General features: G+C 33.3%; 2 protein-coding genes across 3 annotated transcripts in view; both read right to left on the bottom strand.

The window, feature by feature from the left end:
- The window catches only part of LOC306849892 (uncharacterized protein), a gene marked incomplete at its 5' end in the record, with an annotated part of 704,045 nt that overhangs the window by 20,142 nt on the left and 659,642 nt on the right, over positions 1-24,261 (bottom strand). The window lies entirely within an intron of this gene.
- Positions 1-24,261, bottom strand: part of LOC306848858 (clathrin heavy chain 1-like) — a 58,943-nt gene that overhangs the window by 13,725 nt on the left and 20,957 nt on the right. For both annotated transcript variants that reach the window (XM_079383611.1, XM_079383610.1), the window contains exons 3-23: positions 22,732-23,000; positions 19,888-20,049; positions 19,683-19,796; positions 16,701-16,874; positions 14,700-14,897; positions 14,323-14,523; positions 12,958-13,110; positions 12,752-12,874; positions 11,704-11,841; positions 10,480-10,644; positions 8,594-8,774; positions 8,338-8,501; positions 7,332-7,457; positions 7,104-7,246; positions 5,671-5,905; positions 5,290-5,412; positions 5,062-5,207; positions 3,857-4,040; positions 3,596-3,788; positions 2,308-2,465; positions 1,001-1,165 (exon numbers count right to left, since the gene is read on the bottom strand). In XM_079383611.1, the coding sequence (XP_079239737.1) occupies positions 1,001-1,165; positions 2,308-2,465; positions 3,596-3,788; positions 3,857-4,040; positions 5,062-5,207; positions 5,290-5,412; positions 5,671-5,905; positions 7,104-7,246; positions 7,332-7,457; positions 8,338-8,501; positions 8,594-8,774; positions 10,480-10,644; positions 11,704-11,841; positions 12,752-12,874; positions 12,958-13,110; positions 14,323-14,523; positions 14,700-14,897; positions 16,701-16,874; positions 19,683-19,796; positions 19,888-20,049; positions 22,732-23,000 (3,515 nt within the window). The remainder of the gene's footprint in view (positions 1-1,000; positions 1,166-2,307; positions 2,466-3,595; positions 3,789-3,856; positions 4,041-5,061; positions 5,208-5,289; positions 5,413-5,670; positions 5,906-7,103; positions 7,247-7,331; positions 7,458-8,337; positions 8,502-8,593; positions 8,775-10,479; positions 10,645-11,703; positions 11,842-12,751; positions 12,875-12,957; positions 13,111-14,322; positions 14,524-14,699; positions 14,898-16,700; positions 16,875-19,682; positions 19,797-19,887; positions 20,050-22,731; positions 23,001-24,261) is intronic.

Here is a 24,261-nt window from a genome sequence, read left to right as displayed (position 1 = left end):
TGATATTGTTTACCAAAAATGTTTTTCCCGATTATCTGAACAAAAATGCTATATTGATTTCATACAACAGTAAATAAACCAGAAGTTAACACTCTGTGTAATATTTTAAACACAATATAGTCTGTTTTTGCTCAGTTTTGCTAATTAAAATAGTTCTAAACAAAGCCGCAGCACAGAGTTGATTCGTTACTGAATGAACAATGTTTATGAGCGAATCGAGTGAGTCAATGATTCAGTGAATCGTTCATAAAGACAGTTAACCTGCTTCGTTTCTGAATGAATCAGCCAATTAGGACATTTAAGCAATTTTTATAAACGTGCCTTAGAAAAAACATTACTGGTGTGCATTTTGAGACAAAATAAAGGGCACTGATATATTTTAAGATCAGTCAGAGCAAGTTTCTTGCAGTTGAAACAGCTCAGACTTAGATTTTAGTCTAGGAATAGGCTTAAGCCTTGTCTGTGAAACTGGGGGAAAAAGTTACATAAAAAAAGCTTTAAATATATTAATATTACAGACATTGTTTTCATTCATAAAGACAGTTACTTGCTTCATTTCTGAATGAATCATCTGTTTGAATGAATCGGTTGGATGAATGATTCAATGACTCACTCATTAAGACAAAGGGTTTGGTTTCACAGTTTCATTTATCTATTTTTTTAATTTCGAATTTTATATTTCAGTATTAAATAAAAAAGATGCCTATTTTAAATTTAAAACCAAATCATCTCATAGAATTAATTATGCAATTCTAATTTATGCTTCCTCTCAAAACAATGTTATTGTAGCCATAAAAGTTTATGTGTGGCCTAGAATCACCATATTTCTTTTTAGCAATGTCTATTCAATGCTTTTCTCATTTAACACAATAATGACATTAAATGATCTTTTGAGGGGTAATTTCTCAGCCCATATTGATGTGCAATTCATTGGTACTTTAGGCAATTCATTTGTTTAAAAAAATCACTATATGTATTTAATGACGTCTTCATCTCTCACCTCTTTCCATGTGCGTGTGCAGCTGGCCTTTCGTGCGCTGTCAACGGCCGCCTGAAACTCGCCGAGGTGAACGAGTGTGGACGCCAGACGAGCGAAATTAGACACGTTATTAAACAGCAGCCGGGCGGCTTCAAACATACCCTCTTCATAACATCTCTCGCCAACCTACAGACAGAAACAGGTTACTGTTAAGATGTGATGCTCTGAAGACCCCGGTGATCTCCAGTGATAGATCTCAAAGCACACGTTCTGCTACGGTCACCATGTGTGCACAATAATGTTGAGTAACCAGATTATAAATTAATTTTAAAAGACCATTTATTATGCATTACTATGCATTAGGGAAAATATTTCAAATACGATTATTTTAATAATTTAAAATATATTCAATATTAAATATAAACGTTGCCATTAATATTAAATATATGCATAATATATTGTTGTTGCTATCATTATTATTAATAACATCATTACATGAAATGTTATATTTCTATTATCTTCTCTTATCTATTACTATTATCTTGCATATATATATATACTAAACTATATACTATATATAAAATATTTTATATTTATGTATATGTAATAACAGCGTATTATATATTAATAACAATATCATTTTATATTTACAAGGTTATTGCAGTTAAACAAAACTAACATTTTTGGTACTTGAAATATAATAAGCATTAAATGAAATAAAATATAAAAAAAATTAAAAACTTACTTTTATTATTATATTATTTCAGCTAGTTGCCAAGGCAACATTTCTGATTTTTACTAAGTTAAATTTGATGTACTCAATTGATAAAAACTATATGGACATATTAAAAAAAGACCAAAACAAAATTGCTAAAATTGTAACTTAATGTTATGCGTTGCTGGAGAAGGGAAGCAGGACGACGAGGGATGCAGAATAATCAGGTACTTTAATGAAATAAAAGTATTAACAACAGGATAAACCGCATGAACATAACTTTAAGACATGACAAAGGTAACAACAGAACTGAAGGCTTATAAAGAAGCCAAACTAATGAGCAAACGAGATGATTAACACAAAACAGGTGAAAGGACTAAACGATGATTAACTAATAACAGGAAACCGACCAAATAAGGACAAACAGAACTAAACTGAAACCAAACCGTGACACTTAGACTAAAAAGAAAATGGAAAATATAACAATTAAAATTAATAACAACTAAAATAGCATCTCAATAATACCGAAATAAAACTTTTAAAAAATGCTATATAGAGCGAGATTTATCAGATAAGGAAGCTAGCGGAAGTAAAAGTGTGTAAATCTCCGTACTTGCTGTATGTGAGCGTTGTTGGGGCCGTTGATAAAGTCCTCCAGCTCAGTCAGACGGTTAGTTTTAGCCAGAGCAAAGATGAGCTCCGTCTCCACGTACGACTCCCTGGCTTTCTTCATCGCCATTTGAAGAAACTTCACCAGATCCTCCCAGTTCCCTATAAAAACAGACACTTGTCTGGGATATTGTTCAATCAAATTACAACGTATTATGGACATTTTTCAGCAAGCTCCACATCAGTTCAACACTAGAAAGGCAACACGCTTCACTCTTTGTCCTGATCCAGAAATGTTCTCTTGTGTAGCTTAACGCCACCGAGTGCGGTCTTTATCTCTTAACTTTGTTAATGAATTGCTCACTCGCAAATTGTGAGAAAGCGTGTGAACGCTACTATGTACGTCCTGTTGTTTTTCGGAAGCGGTAGGGAGAGTGTGCCATTTTCTTTGAACTTGAAATTTTGCCTGCGTTTATGTTAGCTAGGCACTCAGGTTGTCTATTTATTTTCTTTTTTTTTACTATCAAGTTTTCATTGATAGTTAGTGTTTCGTTTGTTATGTTGGCCTTGCCCTCTCCTGAAGGTTTGCTTCCTTTGTTGTTCTTTTGTTATTAATAAAAAAAAATAGCTTAAATCCGAGTCGGTGGCTTTTCTGGATCAGGGGATCGATGTGACCGTCAGACCCTTTTTTAAATTTTGTTACAGCCTCGCTTACCCCTAAAGGTAATGCGGTATTGCTATAGGGTGATGCGGAGGAGACAAATTTTTTAATAAAATCGTTTTTTTGTTTTCTTTGTGCATAAAAAGTAATCTCGTAACTTTGTAAAATTACGGTTGAACCCCTGATGTCACATGGACTAATTTACAGATCTCCTTGCTACGTTTCTGGACCTTGAGAAACACTATGGGAGGGCCAGAGAGCTCTTGGAATTCATCAAAAATGTTTTTTATAATTTGTGTTCCGAAGATGAACGAAGGTCTTACGGGTTTAGAACCCGTTTTTGGGTGAACTATCCCTTTAATTCCTCTGGTATCTATGCCCCTGCATTTCACTCCTTATAATTGATAGGACATATATGTATAGTTGTATTTATGTATGTGTATGTATTTTAATGTATATTATTATTGTTGATGAGCTCACCAAGCTAATTCCAAACAACTAGGGTGTTGGCAATAAATAAATAAATATAATAATGTTATTTAGCCATATCAAAACAGTATTCATGTGCGTGGGTAAAATTGACCCACTGGCGGTTCTAGTGTTAAGGATGTTTGAGGACAGATCCTCTCACCGTTTCTACTGGCAGCATCGACCACCTCCATGTACGCCGACGGCTCTCCAGCTTTGATGTAGGAGTCGATGGCCTCTTTGATCAGACCGGACTGAAGCTGAGCCTGAGCCAGCTGACTCCAGACCGAGCCCTCGGCGCAGCGCTCCGCAAACTCATACGCCCGGTCCAGATTCCCCAAGTGCTCGATCAGAACCTGCACGGGACAGAGCTTCAGTCCAGACGTCTGTGTGCGGACCATCACGTGATCATGTGTTTGTGTACCTGTATCGCTGAGGTGTTGACGTCGAACTTCTTGAAGATGGAGAAGGCCTCTTCATACAACTCGTTGCTGATGGCGATGTTGGCGATGTCAGGAGCGTCGTAATTGTCGAGCCGGTTGATATACTCCATGACCCGCGTCCGGTCCGCTTTGATGGCCGTCAGGATCAGCAGGTTCTGCAGGTTCCTGATGCGAAAGACACGTTTTATCATCATCACATACAGTCAGTGTATAATCTACATCAGATCACTCCCATTATAATCAACAACATATTTACATTCATTCAGCTTTTATCCAAAACTACTTACAATTACAACAATGTGAATAATCTTATTCAATAACATCAAATAAACTCCCATTATAAATCATACAATATAATAATCAATAATATCAATATAATAATATATTTAAGTTTATTCATTTAGCAGATGTATTTATCCAAGGCTGCTTACAAATGAGCAAAACAACAAAGAGATTAATCCTAATTCAGCATTAAAATATAATATAATATAACATAAAAGAATAAAATGTATTTACATTTATTTATTTAGCAGATACAATGAAATAGAGATATAACAAAGCAATCAATCTTAATTAAATGTAATGAAATGCAATATAATTTAATAATATTTATAATATAATACATTCATTCAAAACTACTTACAATTGAGGAATACAATAAAAAGATTAATCTTAATTTAATAATATAATATAAAAGTGTTGTAATGTAATATATTTACATTTATTAATTTAGATGATGCTTTTATGCAAAGCTACTAATCAACAGTGGTTAATCTTAATAAAATAAAATGAAATATTAAACATTGTAATCTAATATATTTACTTTTTATTGTATTTACATTTTCATTTAGCATGTGCTTTTATTCAAAGCTAAGAATATAACAGAGCGATCAATCTTAATTCAATACAATGTAATGTAATAATATAATATATCAAATAATATTTTATAATATAAAAAGAATAATTATAATCTTCTTTTGATGCTCCACACAGCTACTCTCCAACTACATCATTTCCCTGTCAGTCAAAAACAATCCTTTATTTACACAATCTGTGTGATTTTTGCAATGCATTTTATTCATTATTTATTTAATTTGGACCATTACATAAACTTCAGCTCGTGATATCTGGTCTCTGTTATATGAATTTGATCTCAAGCGGCGTGACAGGAGTCACTCAGACTGACCTGTGTTCACTGAATATGGAGTTCTCCAGAACAATCTTCTCCAGAAGTTCAATGAGTTCATTGGGCAGATCGGCCGTCATAAACGCCTTCACCGTCACAGACACTTCCTCTGGATCCTGCGTCTCCGGCAGAGCCGTCTGAACCACCTGTGCACACAATCCTCATCATTAACATCTCAGTGATCACACACTGCATGATATCTGTAGATGTTTCAGGTGCGACTCGTGCCTGATCTATCAACGGCCGTCTGTACGGATTCGTCTCCTCCAGAACTTGAGCCCAAAGATCTGGGTCTTTCCGCCGCACCAGATACCGCGACTCGCTTTTAAACAGGGAGTTCTCATTGCACACCTACAGGAGGACAGAAAACACTGATTTATATTTATAGAGCAGCAAATCAGCATATTAAAATGATTTCTGAAGGATCATGTGACACTGAAGACTGGAGTAATGATGCTGAAAATACAGCTTTGATCACACAAATAAATTACAGTTTAACAGATATTCAAACAGAGACTGGTTATTTTAAATTGTAAACATATGTCATAATATTAATGATTTTATGGTATTTTTGATTAAATAAATGCAGCCGTGGAGAGCAGAAGACACCTGTATGAGCTCCAGGTCACACTGTCCTCTCTCATAGGCCACAAAGGCGAGGTGCGGGTCTCTCTTCTCGCAGTATTGGCCCACGGTCGCGCTGTCGTAGTGCAGATTTTCTCGGAGGAAGCGCTCAGGATTGTTGTTACTGTCTATGTAGATCTTTGCCAGTGCATTGTGGGTAGCGGGTTCTTCACAGCCCTCCTGAACACGTGATTCCAGCCAGGACAAGAGCAGCTTCAGTCTGGAGAAAACGAGACACTGATGGATCTGACTGTCACACTATGAGTTAGGACTGGGTAATACAGAGATTAAAATAATTTATCTCAACAAAAATATTTAATAAGAAAAAATGGTCTTTTTGATGATATTGGATATGCATTTGCTCTTTATATATTACATTTATTTTTATTTTATACATAGTAAATTCATTCTATATTAGTATATACATTTTTATATAGTAAATTCATTTTATATTAGTATATTTTAATCTTACATATAGTCGATTTGTTTATATTCATGAATACATCATTACATATGTTATATATAGTAAACATTTGATATAGTAGATTTAAAAATGTTTAATATGAGAAGAAAAATACGGTATATACTTAACTAAAAATAATCAAGGGTGTTATTCATTTGTGAGCTTTGATTGAGTTTTCATGATACATTGAATTTTACAATATATTAAATATTTTTTTATTTTACATATTTTTGAATTTATATATTTTTCCTTGGCAACCTACAATTTACTAATACCTTGAAATACTGTGATAACAAACTGGCAAATAAAAGAAACACACACTAGTTATCATCACACTAGTTAAAGATACTGGTAAATTACATTTTGCCATATTATTATATGTGACCCTGGAGCACAAAACCAGTCTTCAGTCGCTGGGGTATATTTGTAGCAATAGCCAACAATACATTGTATGTGTCAAAATTATACATTTTTCTTTTATGACAGAAATCATTAGGATATTAAGTAAAGATCATGTTCCATGAAGATATTTTGTAAATTTCCTACTGTAAATATATCAAAACTTAATTTTTGATTAGTAATATGCATTGCTAAGAACTTCATTTGAACAACTTTAAAGGAGATTTTCTCAATATTTAGATTTTTTTGCTCCCTCAGATTCCAGATTTTCTAATAGTTGTATCTCAGACAAATATTGTCCGATCATAACAAACCATACATCAATGGAAAGATTATTCAGCTTTTAGATGATGTATAAATCTTAATTTTGACAAATTGACCCTTATGACTGGTTTTGTGGTCCAGGGTCACATATTGTATTATATTATATTATATTATGCATCTAATGACTTTTCACTTCACTGATAGAAAAAAATGCATTTTTCATGTGAAATTGTGTTTTGATCTTGAGAGAAGCAGCAGGTGAAGAAAAAGGACAGGACGGGATCCGTTATACCGGTTTCTTTTCTCCACTTCCTCCACCAGCTGGTCTGTGCTGAAATCTCCTCGTACGGCGAGGATCAGACTCTTGATGGTGTCCTCGGAGCAGTCGACATCCAGCAGACCTCCGACCACCGCTGGCAGCCTGCTGGGATTGACCTGCACCAGCGCAAACACACACATCAACTCTCCAGATCAGCAGTGTGTGTGTGTGTGTGTGATGAGCTCAGGACTCTCGCTGTACCTTCTGTACGTAGATCTCGATGTACTTCTGCAGGCTGTTGCGGTACAAGTAGAGCACGAGATCGTGGACGAAATCAAAGCGGTCGCACACGATGATGAGAGGAAGCTGATCGGTGAGTTTGGCTTCCTGTGCAACGACACGACAAAGACCTGATTACAGTCTGATGAGCTTTTACTGGCATCACAAACAAAGCTATATTCTATTGTCAAAAAGAATTAGAATGCATTTATATATTCAAAGCAGTAGAGAGTGAGACAACAATGAACAATTCATAAACAGTTATTATATTAATTATTATAAAAATTGTAATCAAAGAGAAATGCAAAAAAGGGGAGATTGTTGAAAATTTAATTAAACTTTTAACAATTAAATAAAAAATGGTAAACATACGCTAAGGTTCAATTATTTATTCTTATTAATTCAACTGAATTCAAATCATTAATTAAAATAAAAATGTGCATTTATGCCAGCCTTGAATGTTTATTGTTATTGGTTTAATTCAGTTTATTCAATTAAAATAAACTGTTAATAATTGCATGTAAAAATTTAACATAAGCTAATGTTAAAGGTTCATTTTATTGTTGTTAATTAAGTTTAATTAAAATACACTGTAAATTATTACATTAAAAATGTAATGTAAAACTAATGTTGAATTTTTATTTTATTGTTATTTATTCAATTCAACTCATTCAATTAATTAAAATAAAAGGTTAATTAAATGTAAAAATGTAAATAAGTTATAGTTAATATTTCTTTTATTATTAATTTAATGAAACTCAATAAATGAAAATAAATAGATAATTTGATTAATAAAATGTAAATGTAATCTAATGTTGAATGCTTTTTTAATGGTGTTATTATTTGTATCACAATAACTGTATTAATGCTTCTGTTAATATTGCGCCAATAAAAGTCCCATATATGAAGACAGATGCACTGAACTGGATTTATTGACAGATTTTGTTGAACTGAATGCATCAATGAGCTTGGTTTCTCTCTCATGTACCTTGAGGAAGTTCTTGACGCGCTCGGCGTTGTAGCAGTTGCTCTCTCGACAGATGCGCTCCACCTCTTTGATCTGACCCGTCTTACACGCCGCCTGAATGTACTTGAAGTGCACATCAGGGTCCTGACTGAAGTTCACGATAGAGCCCAGAAAATAAAACAGACCTGAGCGAGACACAGAAATGAGGAATCATTCACCACACCAGCCTCAAACCCCTCTGAAGCCTCACAAACACACACGGTCGTGAGCGTCTCACCCTCGTAGCTCTTGAACGACTCAAACAGCTCCACCAGCGTCTGCGTTCCCAGCTGCTCGTGGTACTTGGTCGCGATCTGAACGCTCAGCTGCAGGTTCTGACGCAGGTTTGCAGTCAACATGGCCCTCAAACACTCGACGGAGTCGCCGACAGAGAGAGAGCCAAAGAAATTCACCAGCCACTGACAGAGAAAGAGAAGAATAACAAAACTAAATGTTCAATACTACTCTGACAGACAATAACGTCATTCATACATTATTGAATTTGAATATTGAATTTAAAATATTAAAAATTTTAATTCAAAATTGTAAACATTTTCATTTAAAATTGTAAAATTTTTATTTTTTTTAATTTAAAAATGTAAAAATTTGAATTTAAAAAAGAAAAAATTTGAATTTAAAAATGTAAACATTTGAATTTAAAAATGTAAAAATTTGAATTGAAAATGTAGAAAATTTGAATTTAAAAAAAGTAAACATTTGAATTTATAAATGTGAACATTTGAATGAAAAAAAGTAAACATTTGAATTTAAAAATGCAAAAATTTGAATTTAAAAATGTAAAAATTTGAATTTAAAAATGTAAAAATTTGAATTTAAAAATGCAAAAATTTGAATTTAAAAATGTAAAAATTTGAATTTAAAAATGTAAAAATTTGAATTTAAAAATGCAAAAATTTGAATTTAAAAATGTAAAAATTTGAATTTAAAAATGTAAAAATTTGAATTAAAAAAAAGTAAACATTTGAACTTAAAAATGTAAAAATTTTAATTTAATTTTTTTTTTTTTAAATGTTCTTGATATTTACACACAAGAATACACTGCATGTTTCAAAACACAAAACAAACTCCCCATTTTAATATGAATTATTGTTTTCTACCCTTCTATTGTCTAAGGATCTGAAATTGGGAGAATTGTCACAATTTCCCGTCAACATGCGTCATCAGCATATATAATCAAGAGGAGTTTCTGAAAAAACTCATGTCTGTCCATCAATCACAAGAGCGATACTATTGTTAAGAAAATAAAGACCTTTTTTTGGTGCAAAAAACATTCTTTATAAACTAACCTTGAGAAAAATAATGTAAAAATCTGAAACTGCATTTCATGTGTAATATATAAATAAGTGTAATAGATAAGTGTAATATATAAAGGCTCATGTACAGATGTTTTACTGCTGTTTATGCATTAGGGAATCAAACCAGTGACTACACAATCAACTTCTCTATTATTGCGATCAAAGTTAGTTTTATTTATAATTGTAGTCGGAGTATTGTAGTCTGTCACATATGTTTTCCATTCTGGTTCCCATGTGAGCACCTAGAGATTTGGTTTGGTGCTCACACTCATTAAATATAACTGTAAAAAATAAAATACTTAATAATAGCAATAATAGTATTATTGCACTTTACTTTGTTTTTTAAATAATAAACAAAAACTTCAAGTGTGATAATATTATATTTTAAAATTCAAAAGAGCATTAAATAAAAATACTAATTATTTTATAGTAAATACATTAAAATTTTAAATACATATTTTATTTTACTTCTATTGCAACCTTCGATGCTCTAAATATAACGCTATCATCAACACTGTTCATAATTAGTTCATCTTGGCGGCTGTTACAGTAAAAATGCAGCACAAGTTCACATGTAATGCTCATTTAGTATGCAAAGATGTTAGCCAATCACAGCAGTGGGCGTTTCCATTGAAGTCCCACAGCAGACACGCCCCTTCCAACAGATTGAGCAAATCAGAGGCGAAATTCAGGGTAGAAAATGACTGTTTATATCAAAATTATGACTGTTTTAACCTCAGGAAACGATATAAAAATCACATAACAATGCACTTGCTGAGTGCTTTAGCTGTCACACACACAGACACACCTCAGGGTTGAGCAGGTGTGTGTGTACGATGGCCCGTTTGATGTCGTAGGGGTCGCTGTAATGCTCCAGAGCTCTCTGCAGTAAACCGGCTTTCTCACACAGCTGAGCGATGTGAGCGCGCTCGTAGTGAGTGAACATCTGATTCCCCAGGATCGCGTCTGCTACCTGCACACACACACACACACACACACACACACAACAGGCAAAAGTCTTGTTGTGATATGCTTCTGGTTTTCAAAGCTCCAAAGTCGAAATGATGATGTAATGTGCGTTTATAGTGTTTTTGGAGAATCAGACTCTCTCATTTATTGAGTATGAAAGTCTTGGCATGAGTATGAAAGAGCTAAGCTAGGCTAAAAATAAGCTACACTTCGTCAACAAAATGCAAAACATACAAACTAAACATTTGGGTTTACATTTTAATTCTGACCGAAAACAGTGATTTTTTTTATTTGCATTGGCCATCCTCTGCAGTGTTATTATTTTTAGCTAAATAAATAAAAAATGGTTTGCATTAATAGAAATAACATTAAAATGAAAATATATATATTAAATGGAAAAACTCACTTAAACAAAAAATAAGAAATGTTAATATTAAAATAATTATAATAATCAAAATGACAAAAGCACTAAAACGTTAAAAGTATTTATAAATAAACTTGATAAATATATACCTCTATAAATACTATAATAGAATATAAATAATAATAATAATAAAAAAAACTAGTTATTAAATGGTCAAAATTTTTTTTTATTAAATTAAAACTAAAAATAGAAAAAACTAAAATAACACTGGTTCTCAGATGGTCCAAGTTCAAAAGTTTCTCAGACATTATTATAATATTGTGGTGGTACTCATCTTGTATAATAATAGGTGCGTTCGACTTGAAGCGGCGCTGCGCAGAATGACATCATAGTACTGCGAGAGCGATAAGAGAGCAGACGGATCCTTAAGCTTTCGAATCGCTCTCGCGGTTGCATGAGCTTTGTCAAGTCAAGTCAGCTTTATTTATATAGCGCTTTTAACAATACAGATTGTGTCAAGCACTTAACAGTATCAAATTGGAGGATAGAGTGTCAGTAATGTATAGAAATAAGATGAAACACTCAATTTTCAGTTAAAGGCATTTCATTATTGAGTTCAGAGATGTCATTGTCTAGATCAGTTTAGTTTAAATAGTATCTGTGAAATCAAATTGACGATTGTGTGTTTGATTGGTTCACCTGAGGGGCGTGAATGAGGTTCATCTCCAGGAGGCGTGTCTGCAGAGGCCCCTCCTCCGGCCTGTTGTTCTTCAGAGCGTCCAATAGGAATGAAGTACACTGCTGCACTAGATTCCCCTCCATAAAGACATCCACCACCTCAAAACACACACACACACACACAGGGTCAGTGATGAGTGCAGTCACGGTGTGGAGCAGTGCTATTTTTAGATATCCTGTTATAGCTTTTATTAATATTTTAAATTAGTTTTATTTTTATATTTTGTTTTTATTTTAATTAATTAAAGTTTTACTAACTAGTTTTTCTGTTTATATTTTCTGTTTTTATTTTCATTTTAACTGGGTTTTAGTAACTAGTCTTTAGTTTTATATTTTCTGTTTTAATTTTAGTTAAAGTTTAAGCTACTCTTTTTTAGCTTTATATTTAGATTTTTAGTTTAATTTTAATTAAAGTTTTAATAACTCATTTTTATTTTTCTATTTTCTATTTTAATTTTAAAGTTTTAGTCATTTATTTTAATTTTTAAATCTTCTGTTTTTCATTTTAATTTTAATTAAAGTTTTAGTAAGTAATTTTTATATTTTCGGTTTTAATTTTAATTTTAAAGTTTTAGTAACTTGTGTTTATTTTTATATTTTCTGTTTAAATTAAAATTTTTACATTTTTAAATTAATTTTTACATTTTTAAATTAACATTTTTACATTTTTAAATTAACATTTTTACATTTTTAAATTAAAATTGTAACTTTTTTAAATTCAAATTTTCCAAATTTTCAATTCAAATTTTTACATTTTTAAATAAAAAAATCAAATTTTTAAAATTTTAAATGAAAATGTTTACAATTTTCTGTTTCTGTTTTTCAGTTTTGTCATGTTTATTTTATTTATTTATTTATTTAAAGTTAAAGATTATTTCAAGTAACAAAACATTTTTTTTTTATGGTTTTAGTTTTAGTTAACAAGAAAGTGAATCTGAAGGGACACAAACATTTAAGTGCACTAGATCGATTTCACTCTAGAAATAACTGAAATGTCCGTGTTTGATACCTGGTTGATGTTGACCAGCGGTTCTTCATCCTGAACCAGCATCTGAGCAAACTGAAGGCCCTGATCAGGACCGGATCTCATCACACTCCTCAACAGCATCACCCAGTCTGGAGAATATCCCATCTGCCCCAAAACAACACGTCAGTCACACCAGAGCAGAGACACAGATGAGGGCGGAATAGAGTGTTTGAGGGGAACGCCGGTACCTTCTTAGCATAGAGCACTATCTTCTGGAACTGCGCCGTCTCAGCGAAGCACTGCACGACTTTAGCAGGAACATTCGCTCGCAGGTAAACGCTGAGGGCCAGAGTGACGTCAGCCGCCTTCACCAGATCACCCAACTCCTCCGAGCACTCCAGCTGCAGGGCATCATGGGAAAAACATCACTAACCGGACGGCAAACACTCAAGTCACTTTCAGTGTTGTCATTGTTGTCTAATACTTCAACTACTTTACAAATAGTTTTGGGTAGCTGAAATAAAGCTGAAAAAAATACATATAAATATCAGATGAAAAACCTCATCTTAATTTAACTTAATGTAGGCAAAATTTAGAAATGTTGCCTTGACAACCGAATGAAATAAATGAGTTTTAGTTGAAGCACTAAAACTAAGATAAAAATCTATATAGAAGTGAAAAAAATAAATAAATAAAAACTACTATAAATTTAAAAAGTACACAACAAAATGAGTAAAATATAAAAATAAAAAGTAAAAATAAAAACAAAATTTTAATGAAAACTGAAAATGTTAAATAAAAAGCTAATTCAAAAAAATAATAAATACTATAAAAGACAGGGCCAATCCAACCATCAAAAGTAATTAACTAATATTAAAACGGCATTGAAATCAAGCTGAAAAATATATTAGGTAAGATTAAAATATAGCTATTAGATAAAAAATTGAATGTAAACTTAATGAAAATTACTTAAATGAAAACGTTGCCTTGGCAACTAAATAAAATAAATAAGTTTCAGTTGAAGCACTAAAATTACTAGAACTAAAACTGAGATCTATATATAAAATTTATATAGAAATTAAAAATAAATACTTTAAAATATAAAATTAAAAGAGAATTCAAAATTATAATAAATGCTAAATGCTATAAAACTATACAAATTATACTAAAATAGCATTTTACGGTAAGTGTTATAGACCATGGCCAATCAAGTGCATATTTCATGCATAATAATTAAATATTATAGATGCATTTTAACCAACTTAATTTTTAAACAGACAAAAAATAAAAATTGAGATGTCAACTGATCATTCCTTTGACAAATAATGCACAACAATTTAAATTTCACTTCAAAACTTTAAGCCGATGTTAACAGAAACCCTTGCAAAAAATATTGTTTACAAATTACATATTTTAAGTCATTTTAAAAAATATATAATTTAATTAAAAACTTCAAATGTAATATCTGTGGTGGGTGAGTCGTTTTGTTTAAACTGTCAAAAAATGCTATGTAAATTTAACTTTTATTTTCCATGCTGTATAAATGCACAGATAAACTGAACAAATGAATGAGTTGATAAGTAATAAATGGTAAAGAGTGATGAATATGGCACCTTCTCTCCCTTGAGCCACTTCTCCAGCAGCTGTGTTCGTCCCTGCTGCAGCACCGGCCTGCAGAGCTCCACCGACTCCAGCTTATTGAGCTGCCCGCGGTCCAGCAGAACCCCGAAATACTGCAGCAGCGGAGACGGCTGGCCACCCTGCGCCGGGACGGCCTGGAACCGCCGGACGGTCTCTGCCGTTCGCAACACACCCTGAGAAACAGAGGAAAAGACGGGAGTGAAGCCTGTGTTTATGCTTTAAGACAGTGTAGGCTAATCTGGCCAAAGAAGAACTTTTGTTTTATAATGAAATGTTCATTTAAAAGCAGCCGGACAATGATTCAGTGTGACTCTGTTTGAGCTCTGTGTGTGTGTGTGTTTTCAGGGACCTTGGGAGCCGACGCTGCGACTTTGGCCGCCTCGGTGTAGTTGCCCTGAGAGAAGAGCGTGTTGAACTTGTGTGTCAGGAGCTCCTCGGCTCCGGGAAGATCGCTGCGTAACGCCAAACGCAACGCCAGCTCGGGATTCTGCAGCACGTTAGTCACGTAATTTACTACATTCTCCTCCTCCACACACACCGACAGCACCTAAACACACACACACACATTAGTGACACACGTGGAGTAACTAAACACGATCATTGAAAACTGAAACTTTTGGACAGATTGGGATGAAAATCTAAACCAATTGTTATTTAAAATTTTTTTAAAAAATAAATGTTTTTAAATAATAATAATACAATTTAATCTTATTTGTTTATTCATAATTACAATTTCATTATAATTATAACTTTGGAATATTTTATTCTGATTAGTCAAAAGCTGTTTTTTTTATTATTGTATTTAATTATTATATTTATTCAGTTTTATATTGATTTATTTTTAAGTATTATTTTATATTCAGTTATAAATATAACTCTGGAATACTTGACTCTCATTGATCAATTTTCATTTTAAAAGCTGTTATTTTTAATAATTGTATTTATTCAATTCTAATTATTATATTTAGTTATAATTATAACTGAAATATTGAACATCCTTGGTCAATTGTCATTTTATAAATCAGTTTTTTATTATTATTATATTTAATTATAATATGTTTATTTAGTTCTATATTTATTTAATAAGATTTTTTTTATATATTATATATTTATTTAAGAATTTTTTATTTTAGATTTAGTTATAATTATAACTCTGGAATACTGGAATGGACTCTTATTAATTAATCAGCAGTTTAAAAGCAATTGTTTAAATAATTATATTTAATTTAATTATATTTATTTAGTTATACATTTAATTATAATTATTATTTTATATTTAGCTGTAATTATACCTCTATAATACTTGATGCTTATTAGTATATATAATAACTCTTCTGACAGATTAAATACTAATTTAATGCTAATTCTGACAGATAAAATACTTCACATTCAATCAAATCAATAAACAAAGACATAAAAAATAGGTAAACATAAATAAATGTAAAAACTATAAACCACACACACACACACACACATATATACTCATACATACATACATATAAAATGTATTAAATATATTGAAAATTAAATAGACCTAAAATGAATGTAATTATTATTTTTTGTCATTTTTAATTATATTGGAACAGCAATTTCAACTTTTAAAAAACATTCAATTTATTATGATATACAGCAAACAGAATGCTAACTATGAGCATAATAAACATAACATGTAGCTTATAATAACAGACAAACCCAGTTCAGTTCATGCATCAGTAAAGGAAATATAAAATGCACAATGCTGGACACCAGAAAGCATGCATTCTATTGATGTTTTTGGCCTGTTTTCTTGTGCAAGCCAGTGGTGTAGCCAGAATTTTAATTTTGGGGGGGCTCATCTTAAAATGAGTTACTGCCAGAGGAATACTCAGACTGATTTAATTAAATTTTTTATATTATTTAGTTTATTTTTTCATAATATTTATTGTGATTAACCTCCTCCCGTTCTTGTTCACAGTATAATGACATTCAATCGTTGCACGCAATCACGGAGAATATAACTTGATTAAGATGATCAAACTTATTTTTAATTGATAAATTTAGTAGCATGCGATTTTTACTGCTGGAAATCCATTTATCCTTTGCTGAAACTTCATGGAGAGCATGGTTCTAGGTTGCTTAGCAACAGCAGACGCTACAGAGCGCTTGGAAAGAAGGAGAAAGCGACGCGCCTAGCGTTTTCCACGCTTTTTTAGGCGCGACATGTGAAAAGCCCCGCACTATTTGAATCTTCCGCTTTTTCGAACGCAGAAGTGTGATAAAGGCTTCAAAGTTTTGAGGACATGTAAATGAGGGGGCCTAGGCCACTGGTGCAAGCCACAGTTTTCAGTGTTGTATGTACAGATGTGTGTACCTGCCCCTTCTTATTGACCCCGATGATCCCGGATGTGCTCTCGTGAGCGGCCGTGACGAATATGGTTTCAGCGCTGATGCGGTTCATGTAAATACACACGCCCGACTCCAGATCATACATGTGAAAATAACCGTATTTAGTGATGAGGTAGATGACGCCGTGCTTAGTGCCGATCTGAGAGAGAAAACACAAGAGTGCACGTGAACATAATTCAACATGTGATCAGCAACTCTTCTGTCATCAGGTAATAGAGTGCATCTATACCAGTACTTTTAATGGAAGTATTTTTACCATTCATTTTTCCCATAGGGACTTTTAAAAGAGTCTACATTAAAGCATTATAAGATACACTCACCAGCCACTTTATTAGGGACACCTGTTCAATTGCTTGGTAACACAAATTGCTAATCAGCCAATCACATGCCAGCAACTCAATGCATTTAGGCATCTAGATGTGGTGAAGACGACTTGCTGAAGTTCAAACCGAGCATCAGAATAAAGGGGGAAGAAAGGGGATTTAAGTGACTTTGAACGTGAAATGGTTGTTGGTGCCAGACGGGCTGGTCTGAGTATTTCAAAAACTGCTGATCTACTGGGATTTTCACACACAACCATCTCTAGGGTTTACAGAGAATGGTCCGAAAAAGAGAAAATATCCAGTGAGCTGCAGTTGTGTGACGAAAATGCCTTGTTGATGTCAGAGATCAGAGGAGAATGAGCAGACTGATTAGAGATGAAAGGCAACAGTAACTCAAATAACCACTCGTTACAACCAAGGTATGCAGAATACCGTCTCTGAACACACAACACATCGAACCCTGAAGCAGATGGGCTACAGCAACAGAAGACCACACCGGGTGCCGCTCCTGTCAGCTAAGAACAGGAAACGGAGGCTACAATTCACACAGGCTCACCAAAATTGGACAATAGAAGATTGGACTGATGAGTCTCGATTTCTGCTGCAATATTCAGATGGTAGGGTCAGAATTTGGCGTAAAGAACATGAAAGCATGGATCCATCCTGCCTTGTCTCAACGGTTCAGGCTGGTGGTGGTGGTGTAATGGTGTGGGGGATATATTCTTGGCACACTTTGGGCCTCTTAGTACCAATTGAGCATCGTTTAAACGCCACCGCCTACCTGAGTATTGTTGCTGACCATGTCCATCCCTTTATGACTACAGTGTACCCATCCTCTGATGGCTACTTCCAGCAGGATAATGCACCATGTCACAAAGCTCAAATCATCTCAGACTGGTTTCTTGAACATGACAATGAGTTCACTTTACTCAAATGGCCTCCACAGTCACCAGATCTCAATCCAATAGAGCACCTTTGGGATGTGCTGGAGCGGGAGATTCGCATCATGGACGTGCAGCCCACAAATCTGCAGTAACTGCGTGATGCTATCATGTCAATATGGACCAACATCTCTTGAGGAATGTTTCCATCACCTTGTTGAATCTATGCCACGAATTAAGGCACTTCTGAAGGCAAAAGTGGGTCCGACCCGGTACTAGCAAGGTGTACCTAATAAAGTGGCCATTGAGTGTATGAACCAAACCAAACAGCTACGAGGAGAATCACAACATTGCAAACTTTGATTTGAAGCAAAAAAGTAAATGAAAATTGGACAGAAAGACATAGATACAAAACTGTGAACTTAACAACTTAAATAAGAGAAATAACTACAATCCCACGAAGCACTGTGAATGACCAGTGCTGGTAGTAACTGATTACACATCATCTGGTTTACATACAGTAATCAGATTCAATAAATGAAGTACTCATAATTAGATTGTATTACATTTTAAAATGCTCATAATCAGATTGCAGTTAATTTTTATGGATTACATGATTACATACTAATAAAACGTCAGCAAATTATTCATAATTTATTGATTTTCCCTAATTATTCTTCTTTAAAAATCTTAAAGTGATACTATTATCTCTGAAAACTTTAGACATGTGATGCCACTGCTGTTTTATTAATATTTGTTTATGTAATGCAGGGATTCACAAAACTTTTTTTTTTTCAGCCACCCACTTTGACATAAAATATTAAGTTGAAATATCCCTGAGGATCAGACATTTGGATGGTCACAGTTTTCTGATGTAGGTAAATGATCACATAGACATGCAGGTAAACAAATTAAACATTTCTGTTTTTAGTGTTCAAGTGTTTTATTATATATTATTTTATGAGTGAATTAAATATTAGCTTTTTATTAACTCTCAAACCCACTGAAGTTTTTACATTAAGCCTGTTTAATGCACATTATGACGGTGATATCAAATAACGAAATATGTTTTCTTTCTCTGTGCTTTTTAATATCAGTGTGGCACATTTAATGGGAAGTTTAAAGCAAGTTAGGTAAAAAGTCATCTAGAAAGTAAGCATTACCTAGATTACATTACCAACTACAATTTTCATCATGTAATCAGTAACGGACAACAATTTGAAAGTAATCTACCCAGCATTGTGAATAACATAATTGAATTAATTACGACAGAGAAATATAAAGCTACTAATGTAAAGTTGTTGGTTGTATTTATAGATCCAAGTTTACTGCAAAATATGCATATATATATATATACAAATATTTAAGTATTTTAAGAGCATGGGGAGACCAGCTTGATTACATCATGATGTTTCGTGGGAGGGGGCGGAGCTAAATATCTCTATTGGTGCACTTTGCTTGCCGCAACTCTCTGATTGGTAGAATTTCTGTACAGCATCATGGGTAATGTAGTTTTCAACCATGAATTCTGCTATTAAACATGATTATTTAAAAAATAAGTTAATGTGAACAGATGGGTTCAGCAAAAGCACATTCAAATGATTAACAACCTCAGAGCTCACAACAGCTCTGTCTTTAAAGGTTTATCAGTTTTTGTTAAAAAATCAATTTGTCTGGAGAAAATGAATGGAGTTTTTACTTCCGGAAGTGACTGATGTCTCATTAGTGTGGTAAAGGTTTGACCTGCATGGCCACGGGAAAGTCCGTCTGTGCTTCAGGAGGGAAAAACACGTCCACTGCTTTCTTAGTGAAGGGTTGGTTACCGGCCTGAGGCTGACCGACCTCGATGATGTGCAGCTGGAGAAGACAAAAAACAGCTTTATGCTCCAGAAAAACCACATAAACACACTCAACTCAGCCGTATGAATGTGATGGCGTCTAATGCCACCTTTCCTCCCGCCTGCCCTCTGATGGCGAAGCAGAAGAGCGTCGAAGCGTTTGTGTTTCCCTCCAGTTTATAATGTCCAAACGCAGCCGCGTGACCCTCGATGGGCTGAGAAACCTTACGGTCCACAGAGAACAACTGCATGGCACCGACCACCCGATTCTGCTGCAGGAGCCAGAGACCAGGACAGAGTTACACACCAAGCCAACATTCACAAACTAACACTTATTACATTCATCAGAAGTCACAGTAAAACATTTAGAATGTTACAAAAGTTAAATAAATGCTGTTCTTTTGAAATTTCTGTTCATCAAAGAATCCTGAAAAATGAAATGTCTCAGTTTTCACAAAAACATGAATTGTTTTCAACATTGATAATAATCAGAAATGTTTGTTGAGCAGTAAATCAGTATATTAGAATAATTTCTGAAGATCATGTGACACTGAAGACTGGAGTAATGATGCTGGAAATACAGCTGCACATCACAGAAATAAATTGCATTGTAATTGATTTTACATCTTTACATCATTTTATATTTCTAAATTAGTTTTATTTTTATATCTAAATAGATTTAATTTATTTTTATTTAAATTTTAGCTTGAATCATTTTAGCACTTCAGCTTGTTCATTATTTCATGTAGTTTTTTTAAGTTCAAGTTTTTCATTCAATATCTATATTTTACTTTAAAATATAGACTTTTAATAACTGATTTTTTAATTGCTTTAAAATGGAAAACCATTAAGATTAAACTAATATTAAATCATTTAAAAATAAAAATACAACAAACAATATTCAATCATAAAAATGTAAATTTACAATGACTAATTAAAAAACTATAAAAAATAAAACACTTGCTAAAATTAAATAATATACATTTAAAATAATAAAAACAATACGAGTAAAACACTAAAAATTTATTCAATCATAAAAATGTCAAATTAAAAAAAAAAATTCAATAAAAAATTAAAATAAAATACAAAAATATAAAAATGACTAAAAACTAAATAATTGAATTGCAAGATTGCAAGAATTCTGATGGGGGAAAAAATCATAAACATGAGATATAAATTTGTAATAGTAAGTCAGTCCAAATTGTGAGATAAAAAATGTGCAATTACCTTTTTATTAATTTATGGTGTTATTTATCCCATTGTAACATTTGGACCAATCAGACACAAAACTATTTGCTATATTTAACAAATAATCTCTTATGCCCCCTCACCTAACCCAAAAGACCCTTCATTATAAATGCATTAACACCTAAGAACCTCTGGTTCCATGGCAACTGATCTGATAACACGTGTTTTATTGCTCAAAGGAATGCGGGCAGAGCAACTCATATTCCCTTAGGAAAAACACATTATATCATAAAAATGCACTCTTCTCTAATTCAGTCATAGAAAAACCTTTCTTTGAATGAACACACATATCTTCAGATCATTGTGCATATTATTACTGTTCTTGTGTTCTAGTTTATAGACCCTGTTATGAATGGCGCTGATGGTTTTATTCAGGTGGTTAACTGACTCTTTTCATAGCTTCATTCTCTGGTTTCCTGATGGTTTCATCCATCAACTCTCATTAGCCCTTTCCCATGTATGAGTGATTGTTTGTTTGTTTGTTTGTTTGTTAGACTACTCTGTGTTAGTGTTTAGTTAATAAAACCCTTGTGCACAAATTACATCAGTTTCTGGTTCTGCCTTGCAAATTAATGTCCCTTTACGATTTTTGACCCTTACTACATGCTCTAATGTATTAATACTTAGAAAGGCATTTTCTGTGGCCAAGAAAGTATCCATTCTTAGAGTTGATATTAACTTACACTGAATGTTTGCTGGACGGACAGATTAGATGATGGCAATTTAATTATGCGATTACTGTCAGCCGATATAAATAATTGTAATTAATCATAATTAATTGTAATTATTTATATACAATTCCCTTTTGAGCTTATAAATTGTTACACCATGGCAGAAACAAGCTTCAAAATGTATGTCAAAGTTCAGAGAATCTTTCCCCGACAATCAGCACAAAAATGTGAAAAATGAGTGTTTATTCAGTGTCGTCGTCCCAATACATCATGCAAGTGCTGGTGCAGCAAAACTGAAAGATGAATTACCTTCACACACGCACGCGTTTTTATGGAGACATTCCATAGGCGTAATGGTTTTTCTACTGTACAAACTGTATTTTCTATAGCCCTACACCAACACTACACCTAACCCTACCCCTTACAGGAAACCTTCTGCATTTTTACATTTTCAAAAAACTTATTCTGTATTATTAATAATCTTGTTTCCTCATGGGGACCTAAAATGTCCCCACAAGGTCAAAATTTACTGATGTTATTATCCTTGTGGGGACATTTGGTCCCTATAACATGATAAATACCAGGTACACACACACACACACACACACACACTCTCTCTCACACACACACACAGAAAGAGTGTGAGAGAGAGTGTGTGAGTGTGTGTACCTGGTATTTATGTGCTTCTGTGAATTGTGCAGACTTTCCATAGACTTCTATTACTTTATACTGACCAAACAATATTTTGTCGCAGGCCGGTTCCCACAATGTCAAATATTTCAGGTTTTACTATCCTTGTGGGGACATTTGGTCCCCCACAATGCAGTATAAACAGGTACACACACTCTCTCTCTCTCTCTCTCTCTCTCTCTCTCACACACACACACACACACTCTCTCTCACTCACACACACACACACACACACACTCTCTCTCACTCACACACACACACACACACACACTCTCTCTCTCTCTCTCACACACACACACATACTCTCTCTCTCTCTCTCTCTCTCACACACACACACACACTCACCTGCGCTGATATCCCGATGAGCAGGAGCCACTTCTGCTGCTCGTCCGTTCTGTAGTTGATGATCTGGCATCCCGCGAGACTGGCGTGACGATCGAACATCTTGATCGGCTGAGAGTCTCCCTCCATGCTCCAATGATAGACGGCCGTGTCTGTAACCAGGGCGACGGTGTTCACCGAGATCCACCTCCAGAACAGCACTTCATCCGTCATGGTGTGAGCCTTGACTTTACTCTTCATCTCCATGTTAAAGATCTGCAGCGTCCGCGCCGCTGCGGGACACACACACCACACACGACCTTTGACCTCACACACTCAACACTGAATATCCGGAACACAAGTACTCCAATACTTTGATTAGTTTCTTTTAGTTTTATGCCTTAAAATGACCCAAAACAGTGTAGATTATTTGTTTAATGTATTTACTAATAAACACAGTTAAAAACATTCCCATTAAATGCATCAAACGACTGAAAATGAAAGTTGTTTCAGAGAAACAGAGCTAATTATTACATTCTGATGAATGATTATGAAGACAAGCATCTCTTAAGAATAACATGCACTAATGAATCATTCACATTTACACCAGAAATGTGAATTAAGGAAGTAAATATGGATTTCATGTTGACTTTAAAAGTAATATTCCCCCACACTGAGCATCACAGTTGAAAATAAGAAATAATCTACTACTGTACACTAATTAGTCATGATTATTAATCATGATGTAATATTAAATGTCTAAGGTATTCATCACAAAAACAGATGAGAGAACTGTGTGCAGCACTGAAAACACGCATCAGTGCTATTTTGGTATTAATTATATATTATTATAATATTTATTCCTATTTTGAATTAGCTTTTATTTTCATAATTATTTTTAATTTTTTCTTTCTAAACAGTTTATTTTTATTTAAATTTAGTTATAATCATTTTTATACTTCAGCTCATTTCGGTTAGTTTTTCATTACATTTTTATATTATTTTATTTTGATCAAATTATTTTATTTTATTTTGATTACCAAACCATTTTAGAAAAAAATCTTTTAAATCTTCAAATTTAAGATTAAAATGAATAAATAATTATATAAAAAAAATCTATATCAAACACTTAGCAAAAATTTATAAAATCATAAAAATGAAAACATAAAATAATTTTAAAATAAAACGGATCAAAAAACATTTACTAAAAATTTAATTAAAAAGAACAATTTTAAAATAAAATACTTGCTAAAAATTGACTCGTAAAAATGTAAAATTAAATAAATTAATAAGAAAAGATAAGAATATTAAAGAATTCAGTTTTAGTTGATGATAACAACGCTGCTTTAGAGACAGACTGAGCCGGATCACATGATCCACATCTGATTACAGATAAAACATAATAAAGCACTGAATGTTTATAATGGGTTCATGAACCCGGATGTGATGAATGATGAAGAGCGTATCGATAAAGCTGGATGAGCAGGAATGATGCCCTGCAACTGAACGTGAACAGACGGTCCTTACGGTCTGACGCCATTAAAGAGTGTTGGG

Source organism: Barbus barbus (genome assembly GCF_936440315.1).
Source record: "Barbus barbus genome assembly, chromosome: 29".
Classification (NCBI taxonomy): Eukaryota; Metazoa; Chordata; class Actinopteri; order Cypriniformes; family Cyprinidae; genus Barbus; species Barbus barbus.
The sequence above is the reverse complement of the archived record's forward strand: the minus strand, read 5'-3'. Positions and strand labels throughout refer to the sequence as shown.